Source organism: Staurois parvus, unplaced genomic scaffold (genome assembly GCF_062004578.1).
Source record: "Staurois parvus isolate SC_StPar_1 unplaced genomic scaffold, SC_StPar_1.0 ptg000137l, whole genome shotgun sequence".
NCBI lineage: Eukaryota > Metazoa > Chordata > Amphibia > Anura > Ranidae > Staurois > Staurois parvus.
This window is the reverse complement of record NW_028317933.1, coordinates 13,756,224-13,772,247: the sequence shown is the minus strand read 5'-3', so window position 1 is coordinate 13,772,247 and position 16,024 is coordinate 13,756,224. Positions and strand designations below refer to the sequence as shown.

Below are 16,024 nucleotides of genomic sequence, written 5' to 3'. Positions count from 1 at the left end.
TAGTTGTTGCCAGTTAATCGGGTCCAGGATTTTCTGCAATACAGACTACCACTTAGAGACAGGGACTCTGTAGCCCAATCGGTGCTGCGGCCTATCTGCCCTAGAAGTTCACATAAGTACTGCACCCAGTATATTAGCTCCAATAGATTCTGCTTCCCTGGTTGGCAGGCACTGTAAAAAAAGTAAAAGCATATTGCATCAGCTCTTTTCTACCTGCAGTGTCATCACCTTTAGGAAAGTGACATTTTTTCTAATAGAAAAAGAAAAGATTTGCATCTCCACGAAAGTTGACTGAGTCATTTCTCCATTGTACAATAAGGCTTATATCGGACTTTTCCACTGTGTGAAGAAAAAGAAACCCTCAGAGAGTTAAAACACTGGTTCTAGTTACTGGGAGCCCACAAGCGAGCTAGTCTGACTTTTTTTATCTCTCCCTTTCTGCAATGATATCCCAGAAAGAGGGGTGGGACCTCTGTGTCCTGTTAGGTACTCCAAGAAATGGATTTTACAGGTAAGTATGTAGAAAAAATTCAATTTTCTGTATCATACATCATGGGACACAGAACATCTGGGATGCCCCAAAGCAATAATAAATTTGAGGGGAGGGTGACACCATGACAGCCACCATCAATAATCCCTCAGGATCTACTCAGCCATCCATAAAACACTGAGGCAAAAGGCACAATCCTCTGCGGCTCTGACATCCACCTTCTAGAAATATGTGAATGTGTGAACCGAAGATTATGTAGCGGCCTTGCAAACCTGAGCCACTGACGCCTGATGGCAGATTGCCCAAGATGCCCCCACACTCCTAGTGGAGTGTGCCTTCACCCGTCACGGCAAGTATTGTCATACAGACCTTCAAGGTCTCAGTACCTACGCTGAGGGAATACCACCTTGGACCCGTATAGCACCCCACTAAAAGCACCTTGGTCAGATTTAATACTGCACAGGGTTCCATCTGCGCGAGTCCAGCGCCATAAGGCTGCATTACAGGCAAAACCTCAAGGATTCTTCTCCTTATCCAGCGAGGCTCGGGTACCATCCATTTTAGCTCATAGCCTTCCGAATGAATCCGATGCAAGTCCCTGATTCTTTAATGGAACTATTCTGGACTTTCAGGTATGCTCCAAGAGCACAGCAATACTTTCAGTGACCATCCACCTTCCAGACACTGGCAAAAAAACTGAAGTACTTCCTTTATAAGAGGGGTTATATAGGGGAGGATGCACTCTCTGATTGGCCGACCAGTGTCAATTCACCTATAGGTGGCCTATAACCCACATAGTCATGAATAGCCTGCTCTGTGTCCTGTGATATACGATAAATAAATAACAGACACTATTCTGTTTCAAGCACTGCTTTATGTATTGACATACACTATATTGCCAAACGTATTGGGACGCCCCTCCAAATTATTATACAGTATTTATATAGCGCCAAATCATTGGATTCAGGTTTTCCAATCACCTCCATGGCCACAGGTGTATAAAATCAAGCACCTAGGCATGCAGACTGCTTCTACAAACATTTGTGAAAGAATGGGTCGCTCTCAGGAGCTCAAGCAAATTCAAGCGTGGTACCGTGATAGGTTGCCACCTGTGCAATAAGTCCATCTGTGAAATTTCCTTGCTACTAAATATTCCACGGTTAACTGTAAAATGACAGAGTGGGGTCAGCTCATGCTGAAGTGCACAGTGCACAGAAGTCGTCAACTGTCTGCAGAGTCAATAGCTAAAGACCTGCAAACTTCGTGTGGCCTTCAGATTAGCACAACAGTGCTTAAAGAGCTTCATGGAATGGGTTTTCATGGCTGATCAGCTGCATCCAAGCTTTACATAACCAAGTGCAATGAAAGGTGTCAGATGCAGCGGTGTAAAGCATGCCATTACTGGACTCTAGAGCAGTGGAAACGTGTTCTCTGGAGTGATGAATTATGCTTCTCTGTCTGGCAATCCGATGGACGTGTCTGGGTTTGGCAGTTTCCAGGAAAACAGTACTTACATAACTGAATTGTGCCAAGTATAAAGTTTGGTCGAGGGGGGATTATGGTATGGGGTTGTTTTTCAGGGGTTGGGCTTTGTCCCTTAGTTCCAGTGAAGGGAACTCTTAAGGCATCAGCATACAAAGACATTTTGGACAATTTCATGCTTCCAACTTTGTGGGAAGAGTTTGGGGATGGCCCCTTCCTGTTCCAACATGACTGCGCACCAGTGCACAAAGCAAGGTCCATAAAGACATGGATGAGCGAGTTTGGGGTAGAGGAACTTGGATGGCCTGCACAGGGTCCTAACCTCAACCTGATAGAACAGCTTTTGGATGAATTAGAGTGGAGACTGCAAGCCAGGCCTTCTTGTCCGACATCATGCCTGATTTGTGAGAAATGAGCTTCTGGAAGAATGGTCGAACATTCCCATAGACACACTCCTAAACCTTGTGGACAGCCTTCCTAGAAGAGTTGAAGCTGGTATAGCTGCAAAGGTTGGGCCAACTCAATATTGAACCCTACGGACTAAGACTGGGCTGCCATTAAAGTTAACGTGTGTGTAAAGGCAGGGGTCCCAATACTTTTTGAAATATAGCATACCACCTTTAGACCTTGGTCTGTCTGACCAGTATGGTCAGCTGCTGAAGAAGCACCCTAAACAGACAGCTCAGCTCTCCAACAAAACATGGCAATTTAGCCTAACATAGTTTGACTTGTTAAAATGCAGTACATTGGAAGTATAAAGAGACAATAATCTTCTCAGCCTTATGCCTGCTATGAAGGCTGGTAGCTTACTGGTGGAACATAAAGAAGGGAGTGGTCTATCTAAGAACTAAATTAACTATCCTCAACATATAGGGAAACTGGATCATACAAATTATATACAAATAACAAGTTGTAGTTACACTGAATTGGCACTAGATGTCAAAACAAAGATATTTGTATGTACAGAATTAAATCCAATGCTATAATAAAAAAGGCACAATAAGTGTTCCAGAACAGACACAATTATTAAATAGCAAAGTTACTAAAGAACAAAGACAATGCTTTATAGATGAACGGAAGGCAGATATTTAAGACCCAATTGATGCAGTTCTATTTATAAATACATTATTAAATCAAATTTGAAATGCAGATAGTGCAAGTTCTTGGGTTTGACTTGACATTTGCCTCTTGCAGTCTACGGCACAGCATAGCTAACATTGGGAGAGAGAAAGCTGCACAACAATCCAATCAGGTGTGCTGCAATACAAGAAGCATGATGATGGTTGGAGAGAACAGAATGATAGTGAGATAAGCTCGTCAGTGTGCTGTTTCTCCTTTCACTTTCCAGTAATATTTTGGGGCAGGGTATGGAGATGATCTGCCAGCAAAAGTGAAACTGGAGTTCAAAAAGATTAGGTCTCCTCCCTTGCCATTCAGTGCTGTGGTACATGGTATAGCTATGTAAACCTCAGGACTGGATGGACAGAAATACAGTACCCATTTACTCACCATGTTCAGATGCAGGCCCTTTAAACTCCATTTACCACAACTTCTTGGGTTCCTGGACATGCCTGTGAAATATAAGGTCCTTCGCAGCTCAGAAAGGGCACACCTGATGAAGCAGAGGTAGCTGTGCAAGTCATCTGTAGCCAGATGAGAGGTTCTCCACTGTCAGAATTGATGTGAGGGCAGCCGGACAAGAGCCTAATAAAACACAGTTTCTTCAGAAGACCCAGCTAATGTGGGGATACCTTTCCTAATTGTTACCAGAGTATCGTGGCTCTAATGGGATTGCCTCCCTTTGTTTTTGGGCCTGGGTTTTTTCCAGTTGATTACCTCGGTTACCAGAGCTATCCTGGACTTCACTGAGAGGGAGGCTATTTATTAGGGTAAGCGTAAGTAGTTTGTGTTCTGAACTGTTTTACTGAAGTAATAACCATCAGTTAGAATTTCTTGTTATAGAGTCATATAAAGACCAGTTGAGATGCAGCCACATGTTTCCCTGATTTAACCACAGAGACCTGCTGTTAGCCATTCTGACCCCACTTTGCACCAAAGGTTCTAACTTTGCACAAAACTATATCCAGCAAAGAAGAGGTAGTAATCATTTTAGCAAACAAACCCAGGAATATGAGCTAACATTCTGAGCCTCAAGACATGTTAAGACTGGCACATATATGCAGGCATGTGCATGCTGTACAAGATAGCGTGTCCAGACTTTAACCTTCTGTAGCACTACCCCCTTAGGAGTTGCTGAAGAATGGGTCCCCCTATAGTCCTGCACAGCCAAACAACATGCATTTTCTTCAGACTTGCACTCCAGAGACAGTAAAAAGTTCTTATGCTTGTTTTTGTGATTTTATTAAGGGGTAATAAACTTGGATGGGGTTGAGGGATACATAGGATGCCCAAGGAACATTAAACTGAGGGCAATTTCCTGGCAACTATGTACAAGTCCAGAATAGGAAATTGTCTTCTAGGAGAGCTATCCAGTCTCTCCTGGTGTACCACCCCAGACCCCAGAAAAATTTACTTCTTATCCAGCTGTACTGAGGGCTTTTCCCTAAAGAAGGGGACTCAGAATATGTCACCTTAAATGCACAGTCCCAGATAGGGGCTAGTCAGGTTTCCCACCCAAATGCCCTCTCCCCTTCTTTGGTGCAAGGGGTGTAGGAGTATTCACTGTTCTTCTCCTGTAGGCTGATTAGGTTGGTAGCTTCAGGCCTTCTGCTGGGCTGGCTTTTTCTCTGTCTCTACAGGTGGTCCTCTCTCAGGGGGCCTGTGAGGTAAAGTGTTCCTCCTTCCCAAATCCAACCTCGAGATAGGCCCCTTTCCACTGGGCCCACATGCTCCTATATCTCTTCCTCTCGCTTCATCTTCCACCCAAACTCTCCTGCTGCTGAACTATCACATTTAAAGTCTGCCCTGGCCCCATGATTGGCCAGAGTCCTCTAAATGTGCAAGCCAGTCCCTCCTCACCCCCACCCACTGTTTATATAACCTTCTGCAAGTTTCTAGAGCAGGGGGAGATATTAGGGAACTGACCTGCAGAGCCCCTCAGTCCTGACCCAAAATTACCCTCTGACTCAGTCAAGGCTGCTACTCAGCCTTTCTAGCTGAAAAAAACAAGTAGCTAGGTCCCCCTAGCTAACTAGGAGGGTGCTACATTTCTATGATGAGAAAGAGGGCCACTTTTTACAATTTAGGTATGTAGGTGTGAGGATACCCACAGAGAAGCCACTGAATTGTCCTACTATTTCTCTGCACAACTGATGAAGACACACCTTGATCACCCAGCACTTACAGACACACCTTGAGGTATTTCATATAATTTATTAGGGAAAGAAAGAAAGAAAGAAAGAAAGAAAGAAAGAAAGAGAGAGAGAGAAAGAGAGAAAGAGAGAGAGAGAGAGAGAGAGAAAGAGAGAGAGAGAGAGAGAGAGAGAGAGAGAAAGAGAGAAAGAGAGAAAGAAAGAAAGAAAGAAAGAAAGAAAGAAAGAAAGAAAGAAAGAAAGAAAGAAAGAAAGAAAGAAAGAAAGAAAGAAAGAAAGAAAGGAAGAAAGAAAAAAAGAAAGAAAAAAAAAGAAAGAAAAAAAAGAAAGAGAATTTGGTTCCAAAAGAGGGACTGTCTCACCAAATCAGGGACAGTTGGGAGACTTGTATGATACTGTATATGTGTATATGTACTGTTCAAAAAGGTGAAAATAGAAATCCCAGTGCAAAATTAAAGTATAACTAAAGGCAAACCTTTTTTTTTGTTTTGGATAGAGTGCAGAGAGATTAGAACCCCTGTCAGTTTTTATTGCTTCTGTGCCCCCATTAAGGAGATTCACCCTCTCTGTTTGTCCTGTTTACCATTATTGGTGAAAGTGAAAGTAAAAGAAAATACCAAATTTTGGGTTGCCACCAGAAAAGTAATAGAGGGGAAATCCTCCAATGGGGACACTGGTTCTAGTGACCTGGGGGTCCCAAAGAAATTCTCTTAATTTGCAGGGATTTACTCTCACTTTCTGTTTGGCAATGGGACAGGATGTGAAGGGAAATCTCCGCAATGAGACACAGATGGCAAAATAAAAATCTGAGAAAGGTTATAACCCTCATTAACCCCCCTGGCGGTATTCCCCAGTGTAGTTCGGGGTTAACTTTCAGTACCAGAAGCGGTAACACCGAGCTACACTCGGGATTACACTGCAGCGTTGCTCTGGGATCCCCCGATCACTTACCTGCGGTCCCACAATGTCCCCCCAGCCATGTCCTCCGGCTTATGCCGGCATCCGTCTTCCAGGTTCCGTTCCCTGCGAGTGTCGGGACGTACGGGACGTAAGGCGGACAAAACTGGCGGGAATTTAAAAAATTTTAAAATTTGACATTCACTAAATACACTAAAATCTCAGAGTATAACATTACCGTATCAAACCATTTCACATACATTTTGTCCCTAGTGCTTTTTCCTGTGCTCTTTTTTTTTTCCCTCTTTTTCACTGCTTAAACACTTTGTGTTGGAGTATGCATGACACATAGTGCACAAATACATTTTTGTTATAAGATAATACACTATTTGCAATTTATATTTCTTTTGAGGTTTGGTCTACTGGATTATCGTATTGGAAATTCTATATAAAATATCACAAGGAGAAGTGATTGAAGTGAAGAAAAACGTTTTTTGGATTTGTTGTATATAGGACACTTTTTGGGACACTAAGTTTATATATTTATTTTATTTTAATTCATTGTATTGTATTTTGATTTATTTAAATTTTTTTTATTTTTATGTGGGTTGTCGAAAGATGTACATTTGGGGTAATTAAGATTACATATTTAACTTTGGTGGAGAAGTGGTATGGAGGGGAAATGAAAATAACTTTTTGCTGATTGTCCTGTGCTCTGCCTGCATTTTTACTGTTCTTTCTGCCTGGAAACTGAAAAAAGTCCATGGCATCCAAAAAGCGTCCATTTAGGTCAAAAGCGGTTTTAGACCAGCCAGAGAACAGCAATAATAAATTAGAATCACTTTCAAAATTGAGTGATAATGATTTGGGGGGGAAATTCGTCATCAGACACTGAAAACAATTTTGCGACTAAGCTCAGGGATGTGCGAACTCGGTGCTCTATTTCAAATGTAAATTTTTTTGGTTTGGTTACATTATTGAATTATATTTATTATTATATTACTATTATTTTTTATGATTATTTATTATACTATATTTTATGATTTCGTGTTTCAAATTTTATCATATCCGGGATGTTTACTAGACTCTTGTTCGGACAGATTTCAGTAAGTTATTCCTAAGAATTACAGGCCTACAATAAAAAGCAACATATTTCCATTGAAAACAATGTACCGCTTTGAGCACAGAACTACCGTATTTGCCGGCGTATAAGACGACTGGGGGTATAAGACGACCCCCTACTTTTCCTGTTAAAATATAGTGTTTGAGCTATACTCGCCGTATAAGACTACCCCTCTTCCAACGCACACCAAATAAAAATGAAAAAACATCAGATTTGATTTCAATATGGTATGGTATTTCAGTATGGTAGTCCAATGATGGGGTGCTATTCCTCCCACTGACACCAATGATGGGGCAAGATTCCTCCCACTGACACCAATGATGGGGTGCTATTCCTCCCACTGATACCAATGATGAGGCACTACTCCTCCCACTGACACTAATGATGGGGCACTATTTCATCCACTGACACCAATGATGGGGCACTATTCCTCCCACTGACACCAATGATGGTGCACTATTCCTCCCACTGACACCAATGATGGGGCACTATTCCTCCCACTGATACCAATGATGGGGCACTATTCCTCCCACTGACACCAATGATGGGGCACTATTCCTCCCACTGACACTAATGATGGGGCACTATTCCTCCCACTGATACCAATGATGGGGCACTATTCCTCCCACTGATACCAATGATGGGGCACTATTCCCACCACTGACACCAATGATGGGGCGCAATTCCTGCCACTGATACCAATGATGGGGCGCTATTCCTCCCACTGACACTAATGATGGAGCACTATTCCTCCCACTGACACTAATGATGGGGCACTATTCCTCCCACTGACACTAATGATGGGGCACTATTCCTCCCACTGATACCAACGATGGGGCACTATTCCTCCCACTGATACCAATGATGGGGCACTATTCCTCCCCCCACTGATACCAATGATGGGACACTATGCCTCCCACTGATACCAATGATGGGACACTATTCCTCCCACTGACACCAATGATGGTGCCCCATCATTAGTGTCAGTGTGTGAGGAATAGTGTCCCATCATTCGTGTCAGTGGGAGGAATAGTGCCCCATCATTGGTCAGTGGGAGGAATAGTGCCCCATCATTGGTGTCAGTGGGAAGAATCGTGCCCCACCATTGGTGTCAGTGGGAGGAATAGTGTCCCATCATTAGTGTCAGTGGGAGGAATAGTGCTCCATCATTAGTGTCAGTGGGAGGAATAGCGCCCCATTATTGGTATCAGTGGCAGGAATTGCGCCCCATCATTGCTGTCAGTGGGAGGAATAGTGCCCCATCATTGGTGTCAGTGGGGAGGAGGAATAGTGCCCCATCATTGGTGTCAGTGGGGAGGAGGAATAGTGCCCCATGGTTGGTGTCAGTGGGGGAGGAATAGTGCCCCATCATTGGTATCAGTGGGGAGAAAAGTGCCCCATCATTGGTGTCAGTGGGGGAGGAATAGTGCCCCATCGTTGGTGTCAGTGGGGAGGAGGAATAGTGCCCCATCGTTGGTGTCAGTGGGGAGGAGGAATAGTGCCCCATGGTTGGTGTCAGTGGGGGAGGAATAGTGCCCCATCATTGGTGTCAGTGGGGGAGGAATAATGCCCCATCATTGGTATCAGTGGGGAGAAAAGTGCCCCATCGTTGGTGTCAGTGGGGAGGAGGAACAGTGCCTCATCGTTGGTGTCAGTGGGGAGGAGGAATAGTGCCCCATCAATGGTGTCAGTGGGGAGGAGGAATAGTGCCCCATCGTTGGTGTCAGTGGGGAGGAGGAATAGTGCCCCATCGTTGGTGTCAGTGGAGGAATAGTGCCCCATCGTTGGTGTCAGTGGAGGGAGGAATAGTGCCCCATCGTTGGTGTCAGTGGAGGAATAGTGCCCCATCGTTAGTGTCAGTGGGGGAGAGGAGCGGCTGCTCCTTCTTTCAGTTCGACCGCTTGATTTTCGCGGGGCCGTTCGGCTCCGCCTCCTCACCGGTGATTGGTCGCCTGTGTGCCTTTCCAGTGCTGGCGCCCAATCACTGGTGAGGAAGCGGAGCCGAGCGGGCGGCGGGACCATCGAGCGGCCGAACTGAAAGAAGGAGCAGCCGCGCTTCCTGTACCGGATCGTCGTGGGACCGGGACCGGAGCCAGGTAAGGTACAGCAGCCCCTCTGCCCACCCCTGTACTTGGTGTCCGTTGGAGGAGGAGGAGGGGTGGCGCCGCCCCTCGAAAAAGTGCCGCCCTGACACCGGCTCGCCGTATACCGGCGTATAAGACGACCCCCGACTTTTCAAAAGATTTTCACGGGTTGAAAAGTCGTCTTATACGCCGGCAAATACGGTACTTACATAATCAGACCGCTAGGGAGGTTATTCTATACAAAATGAAAAAAAAAGTTTTGCCTATAGTTCCACTTTAAGCTATGAAATTGCTGGTATTTGGCACCACCTAGTGCCATGACATGAAAATCTAAGCTTTATATTAATGTAAACTCAGAACAGATTAATTAACCATTTCAATATCGGACACTTACACCCCATTCCTGCCCAGGCCAATTTTTACATTTCAGCTCTGTCACACTTTGAATGACAATGCATTAGGCATGAAAGCTATATAATCCAAAAAAATACTGAAAATATTGAAAAAAAACACTTTTTTTGTTTTCGTTATAACATTTTGCAAACGAATAATCTTTCTTCATAAATTTAGGACAAAATGTATTCTGCTACATTTCTTTGGTAAACATCAGTGTATATTGTTTAGTATGTGTGAAAGTTATAGAGTCTACAAACTATGGTATATATGTTTGAAAATTAATCAGTCCTGATATACTGTGGCCAGTCTCATTTCTTGAGGCCAGAACTCTACAAGTATCCCCTAAATTACCCCTTTTTTTGGACAGTAGACACCTCAAGGTATTTAGTAAGAGGCATGGTGAGTTTTTTTAAGTTGTAATTTTTTGTCTAAAATTTTAGAAAAATGGAGAAAATACGTAAATACATTTTTCACTTTTTTTTTTCACATACTGTTATCAGAGCAATGGAGTTTGCATGATCTCCCTGTGTTCACATGGGTTTCCTCCGGGTACTCCAGTTTCCTCCCACACTTCAAAGACATGCTGGTAGGTTAATTGGCTCTTGTCTAAATTGTCCTAGTTTCATCCCTGGCCATGCGGGATCTCCTGCATGGTAGGGGTTGGGGAAAGACCTGGGAACCTACCCTGTAAAATAATTACTAAGAGAATTCATTGAAAAAGTCGCTTACGAGTGACGGTCCATGCAATTGCCAAGGGTTGGATATGACTGAATAGATAGATAGATAGATAGATAGATAGATAGATAGATCAGAGCAATACAGCATCATCCTACCACTGGTGTGGCAGTGATCAAGAATACTGACTGGCCATAGTATCTAAAAAAAAAATTTAAATTTTGACATTTTGTTTTTACAATTTTTTTACATACTGTGACCAGAGCAGTGCAATGTTGCCAAAGGGACACTGCACTACTCTGGGGAGGTGATCAGAATTTTTTGTTTTTATACTATGATTGCATATTACAGTGATCTTTGCTGTCATAAGCAATCATTTTTATGAATTACATCCATTCATGTGCTATTATGCACAATTGTGATAGCCCACAGCTATCATATGGTACAACTGAGCTGTGATTTGCCCTCGCTGTACCATGTGATCAATGTGACTAATCACAGATATCACAATAGTACACAATGAATGGCTATAAATGAAAGCGATTCATTCTCTAAATTTGACATGTGATCGCTGATTGGTCACAGCGATAACATTGTACTGGTGCCAGCCCGGTACATTGAGCTGTCATCCGCTGTAACCAGTGGACACAGCTGGTGACAGATTGCACAGCTGTGTGGCCCTCCGGTGCTTACAAGGTGCATGACTAGGAGAATGTCATATGACGTCCACCTGGAGTAACAATGTTCCCACATTTGACTATAGCCCGGGTTGGAGGAGGTTAAAGATTGTGTTTGATATGCTTATATCTGCTAGAATTCATAAAAAGTGTCTTAGATTCTCTTTAGGATTGTGTTGTTCCTCAGCACAAATGTCAGTACCTGCAACAAATGCATGTACCTGTCAGAAACAGGTACCTGAATTTATAGCCTAGAGGCATGTTGGGAAGGTGGCAGAAGTGCGAGTGTCCATACAGGATACTCCATCCTCAATGCATGCTCAGCCCCCAATTCAATGTCCTCTACTGCTATGATGCTGTTGGTTGCACAATGTCTTTGGATGCTATGACGCTGTTGGCTGTGCACAATTAAGAACTACCTGAAACTGTCACAAGTCTTATCAACCTACAGGCAAAAAAATTAAGCAACCTCTGTCTGACTTGCTGCAATTTCTAATGTACGGTACATAGTGAGAAGCTCATAAGATGTGCAGAGTAGGCAATTTCATGCAGGAGAGGAACCTGTACAACTGTGCAAGACTTAAGGTAAGGCAGGAGCTTGGCTTTAAAGCCTCATGTTCCATGTTCTCTCCTTCCAAAAGCCAACTCATCCTCTGGAGGTCCCTCTCGTAGTGGTATGTTATGCTCTAAATTTAAATTTTTCTGATGTCTTCTGACCAGATGTACTGGATGAGTAAGTCCTGGATGATATTGAATATGGGGCTCACATGATGACATCAGCTCTGTTCTCTTCATCAATACACTGTAAGTGCATAGTGCCCTGTTCAGGAGGTGAAGCCATGACTCCATGAGCTTACATTCTATGATTTTTGCTTCTTTTCTACCTGCTCTGCACAGCTTGATACATTTCAGTTATAGACTGATATAGTTTAAGAGGAAAACAGCTTTTGCTTCTTTAGAAAATTCTGTGTCATGAGTGTATGCTGTTTAAAAATAATTTTGAAGCCAAGTTCTGCCAGGGAAGCCTACCCCCTTAATCAATATCCTGCATATCCCACTAATTCTCATACTAATTAACATAAAAACTAAGATAAATGTCCCAAATACTTACCTAACTCCATGATCACTGTCATGATGCACAGTCTTCTTACGTCTTCAGTGCATAGATGGAGGGTCCTTCTAAGGGTGCTCACATCACAGTATGGTGATATGGACACACCCTTTTGGGTACATTAACTAGGAGATGGACTTTAAAAACAAGTGAAATGAAATTGATTCTCAACTACTATAGTTTTCCAGGAAAATGGATCTGGTAACAGGTTATATGACTTAGATACTCCTACATGCATAAAACAATGGAGTCTACATCGACCACTGCAGAGGACTATTTCACTTACAAATGAAGCCCCCACATTTTTTTAATTAATATATACATACCTTTTTTTCAAGGTGTCTGTGGCCCATTCCTGTGACATTACTATTTTTCTTCTTCATTGGTAAATGAGTTCTAACTGCTTCAAAGTAATGATGTGGCATGCTTTCTGGAAATTTCTCCTATTCAAAGCAATTTCATGAAGTATACCCAGGGGGCAGGTGCTTGATACCTTCACATTGGGTTTCATTTAACCTATCAGTTGGGGGATTGATTTATAAAAGATCATTGGTCAGCACAGTGGTTAAATGGTTAGCACTTCTGCAGTACTAGGGTTATTGGTTCGAATCACAGCCACATCACCACCTGCCTGTAGTTTGCATGTTCTCCCTGTGCCTGCGTGGGTTTCCTCCCACACTCCAAAATTATGCTGGTAGATTAATTGGATCCTGTCTAAATTGTCCCTAGTATGTGTATGTATGAATGTGATTTAGGGACCTTGGATTGTACACCCTTTGAGGGTTAGGGACTGATGTGAATGTACAATATATATGTAAAGCGCTGCATAAATTGACAGCACTATATACTTACCTGAAATAAAATAAAAATAATTAAAAGTTGGCATTGAAGATGAAATTGACCTTGAACTCTTCTGGCCAAATCAAAATACAAACTCATATCATCCCTGTACAATAATGGGCATCCCAGTACAAACCACCAAATATTATGGAAACCATAAAGTTATAGTCTTAGGTTATCTCAGCAGGATTAGAGGGACAAAGGAGAATGTTAAATCTATCTAAAGCTAAAACTGTTTCTATTTTTGGATAGAGTAGGTAAGAGTAAGGACCCCGGTCAGGGTTTTTAGCTCCAGAACAACATACTAAAGAAGAGCTGGGATCTTTTAGACTTTTAGGGGTAGTTAGATAAAAGAAAAATTCAAACTCAATAGCTCTGACAAGGCAGCTCCCACATACAGTAGCTTCCTTCGATGGACACCCAACAGTAGGTCTAACCATTTAAATACAAAAAGGTGGCACAGGCCAAAACCAGATAAATACTTAATTGTTGGGAAAGAAGTCACATAAACACAGGCAACACATTTCGGCCGCAACACCACTTCAGCTTCATCAGAGTTCAACCCAAAATAAAAACATGGAAAAAAACAGGGACTTCATAAATCTAGATTAAATCAGTATTAAACTTTCCACATGGAGTAACAATTTGACAGCAACTAGATGCTGCTCAGCAACTGCTATCAAGTTCTTACTCCATATGGAGAGTTTCATAACCAATACACAAAATATTTTTTTTTCTTTCTGTGTGAGTATTTTGTGCTATTTTATGTTTTTTAAGGGCTAAGTTCACTTTTGGAGCATGTTACAGGTTATACCCATATTTATGGTGTAATGTCTAACATGCTTCAGCACCTCCCCCAGCATCCCTCGTTTTCTCTCCTGCACCCGCAGTCACAACTCATGCCTGCACAGTCATGTCATTCATTCACAGTAATCTGTAAATGAATAAACTACAAATTCCATCTTCTACCATGGCAGATGGCTTGTAGTCCTCAATGGACTGTGAGGGTATTGATGAGCGCCGTCGTAGTTCATTGGCACTTCCTCAAGTTTTCAAATAGAAAGCCCGTACAGAGGAAAAGGCAAGAAAGCTAGAAGAAATGTCTGCAGGAGCCTGACATTGCACCTGTGATCCACTGATCGCTGGCAAAATGCTTTGCAGGCTCATTGAGGAAAAAAATACTAATTGCCCTTTTTTTTTTAATCTGGAAAAATATGTGCACAGTAACATACAGTCAAAAAAGTGAGAAAAGAGAAAAAATACTATATCTACAGTGTGTATATATATATATATATATATATACTGTATATGTGATTTCAACATGCATAAAAATTGAAAGACTGAAACGTAAACTCTCCACAGGAAAACACGTTATTGGAGTGAAAAATTATACTAGAAAAGAATTTTACCTCTGCACTCCTTTTTTAAATATATAATATGTCTGGCAACTGCCAGCTGTAAGGAGAATATCCTTATTAAAGATAAGCAGAGATAAGAATGACCTGTTAGCATTGTAGTTGGAACAAGTGAGTATAGTTCAAACTGATGGTGAACTTTGATGGTTTTATATATCCTGATTTGCCACTGATAGTTTACTTTGGATTGTCCATTCAACCATAATAGGTTTTGGCTTTATGTTAACTAGGAAGGATTATGGGTGTTATCCTGGTTCAAGATATAAGGATCTCTAACCACACTTTTGTATTTGAACTAGAAGATGCACAAAGACTTCAGACTTTCATATATGATTTGAAAAAGGTAAGTAATGTAGATATAAGACTATTCATACAATTTGTTTTAATCACGCTATTGAGCGGTTATATTAATATTGCAGTTTGTCTGTTTCTGGACTGCAGTAGTTTATAAGTCGCACTGTAACCAAATTCAGTAAAATGTTTAAAACAGAAATATAAATATAGAACATTTAATAGAAGTTATTTATAGAATGGAAATATGGATACATTTAGTTCAATTAGAAGAAGAATTTAAGTGGAGTATTTACCATAAATTCAACAATAATAAAGCATCTCATATCTTCTGAACTGCTTCATCTTCAAGAAGCAGTAGCTTCTTGGAAACTCTACTCTTAAAAGTAGAACCTGCAGCTTGTTTCTAACTAATGATGATACTTCGGGAGTTAAATTGTTGTTGTCTATTTAGTGGATTTATCTTATTCATCAAGCAATTTTCCAAACCCAAGAAGAAAAATGTTTTATATTGCCGCTTACCAGTCCTTGGATCTGGTGACTGCATTATTTTCTTTTTTCCGGCTTTGTATATTGTGTTGCAAGTAGGGAAACTACCTGTTGATTTTGCTAGAATTCCATTGGTTTTATAAGTTCTTATGAACTGAAGTGATGTCTCAAACAATGCTATCAGTTTTCCCAGCTACCTACTGTGAAGTACAAAGCATCCATCCCCCCTATGTAACGGAAATAAGAATGGGAGGTAGTTGTAGTATACATCAGGAGAGCAGCCTAGGATGACAACGCTGCTCCTTCATAGATACAGCACAGTGAGTGAGCATTGTTACTCTAGAAAAAAATGTGTTATTGGCAGGTAACATATAAAAAAATTAAACTGATTGATAAGACTCAATGTATTACATTTTTTATTTTGAGCTGTGCTTTAAAGTGTACCTGTGCCCAGACTTTGCACACTAAAATATTTATATATTCTGAAGCAGTAGGGGCTAATTGACTGCATTACAACCTCTGATCATCGTACTGTTGACTTTTTTTTCTTTTAACTTTATTGAAATGTCACAGGGCCATTTCATTAAGTTCAATTTCCAACCGCATGATGCAAGGAAATCGACAACCTCAAACTGCAGTATTTTTGTTCAGTCCAAACTGCCCGCACACCACCAGACACAGTCCCACCACATGTGGTCTGAATACACCCTAAAAGTATTTTAAAACAAGCAGTCATTCACTCTTGTAGTTATAGGCATTTTAGAAAGATTCATTTTCAAATT

At 41.7% G+C, this 16,024-nt stretch overlaps 1 protein-coding gene across 1 annotated transcript in view; it reads left to right on the top strand.

Annotated features, from left to right (window-relative positions):
* LOC149465842 (uncharacterized) overlaps nt 1-16,024 on the top strand; it is a 72,517-nt gene that overhangs the window by 55,137 nt on the left and 1,356 nt on the right. Inside the window, exon 8 of the mRNA XM_089673459.1 lies at nt 14,693-14,805. Within this exon, the coding sequence (XP_089529585.1) occupies nt 14,693-14,805 (113 nt within the window). The remainder of the gene's footprint in view (nt 1-14,692; nt 14,806-16,024) is intronic.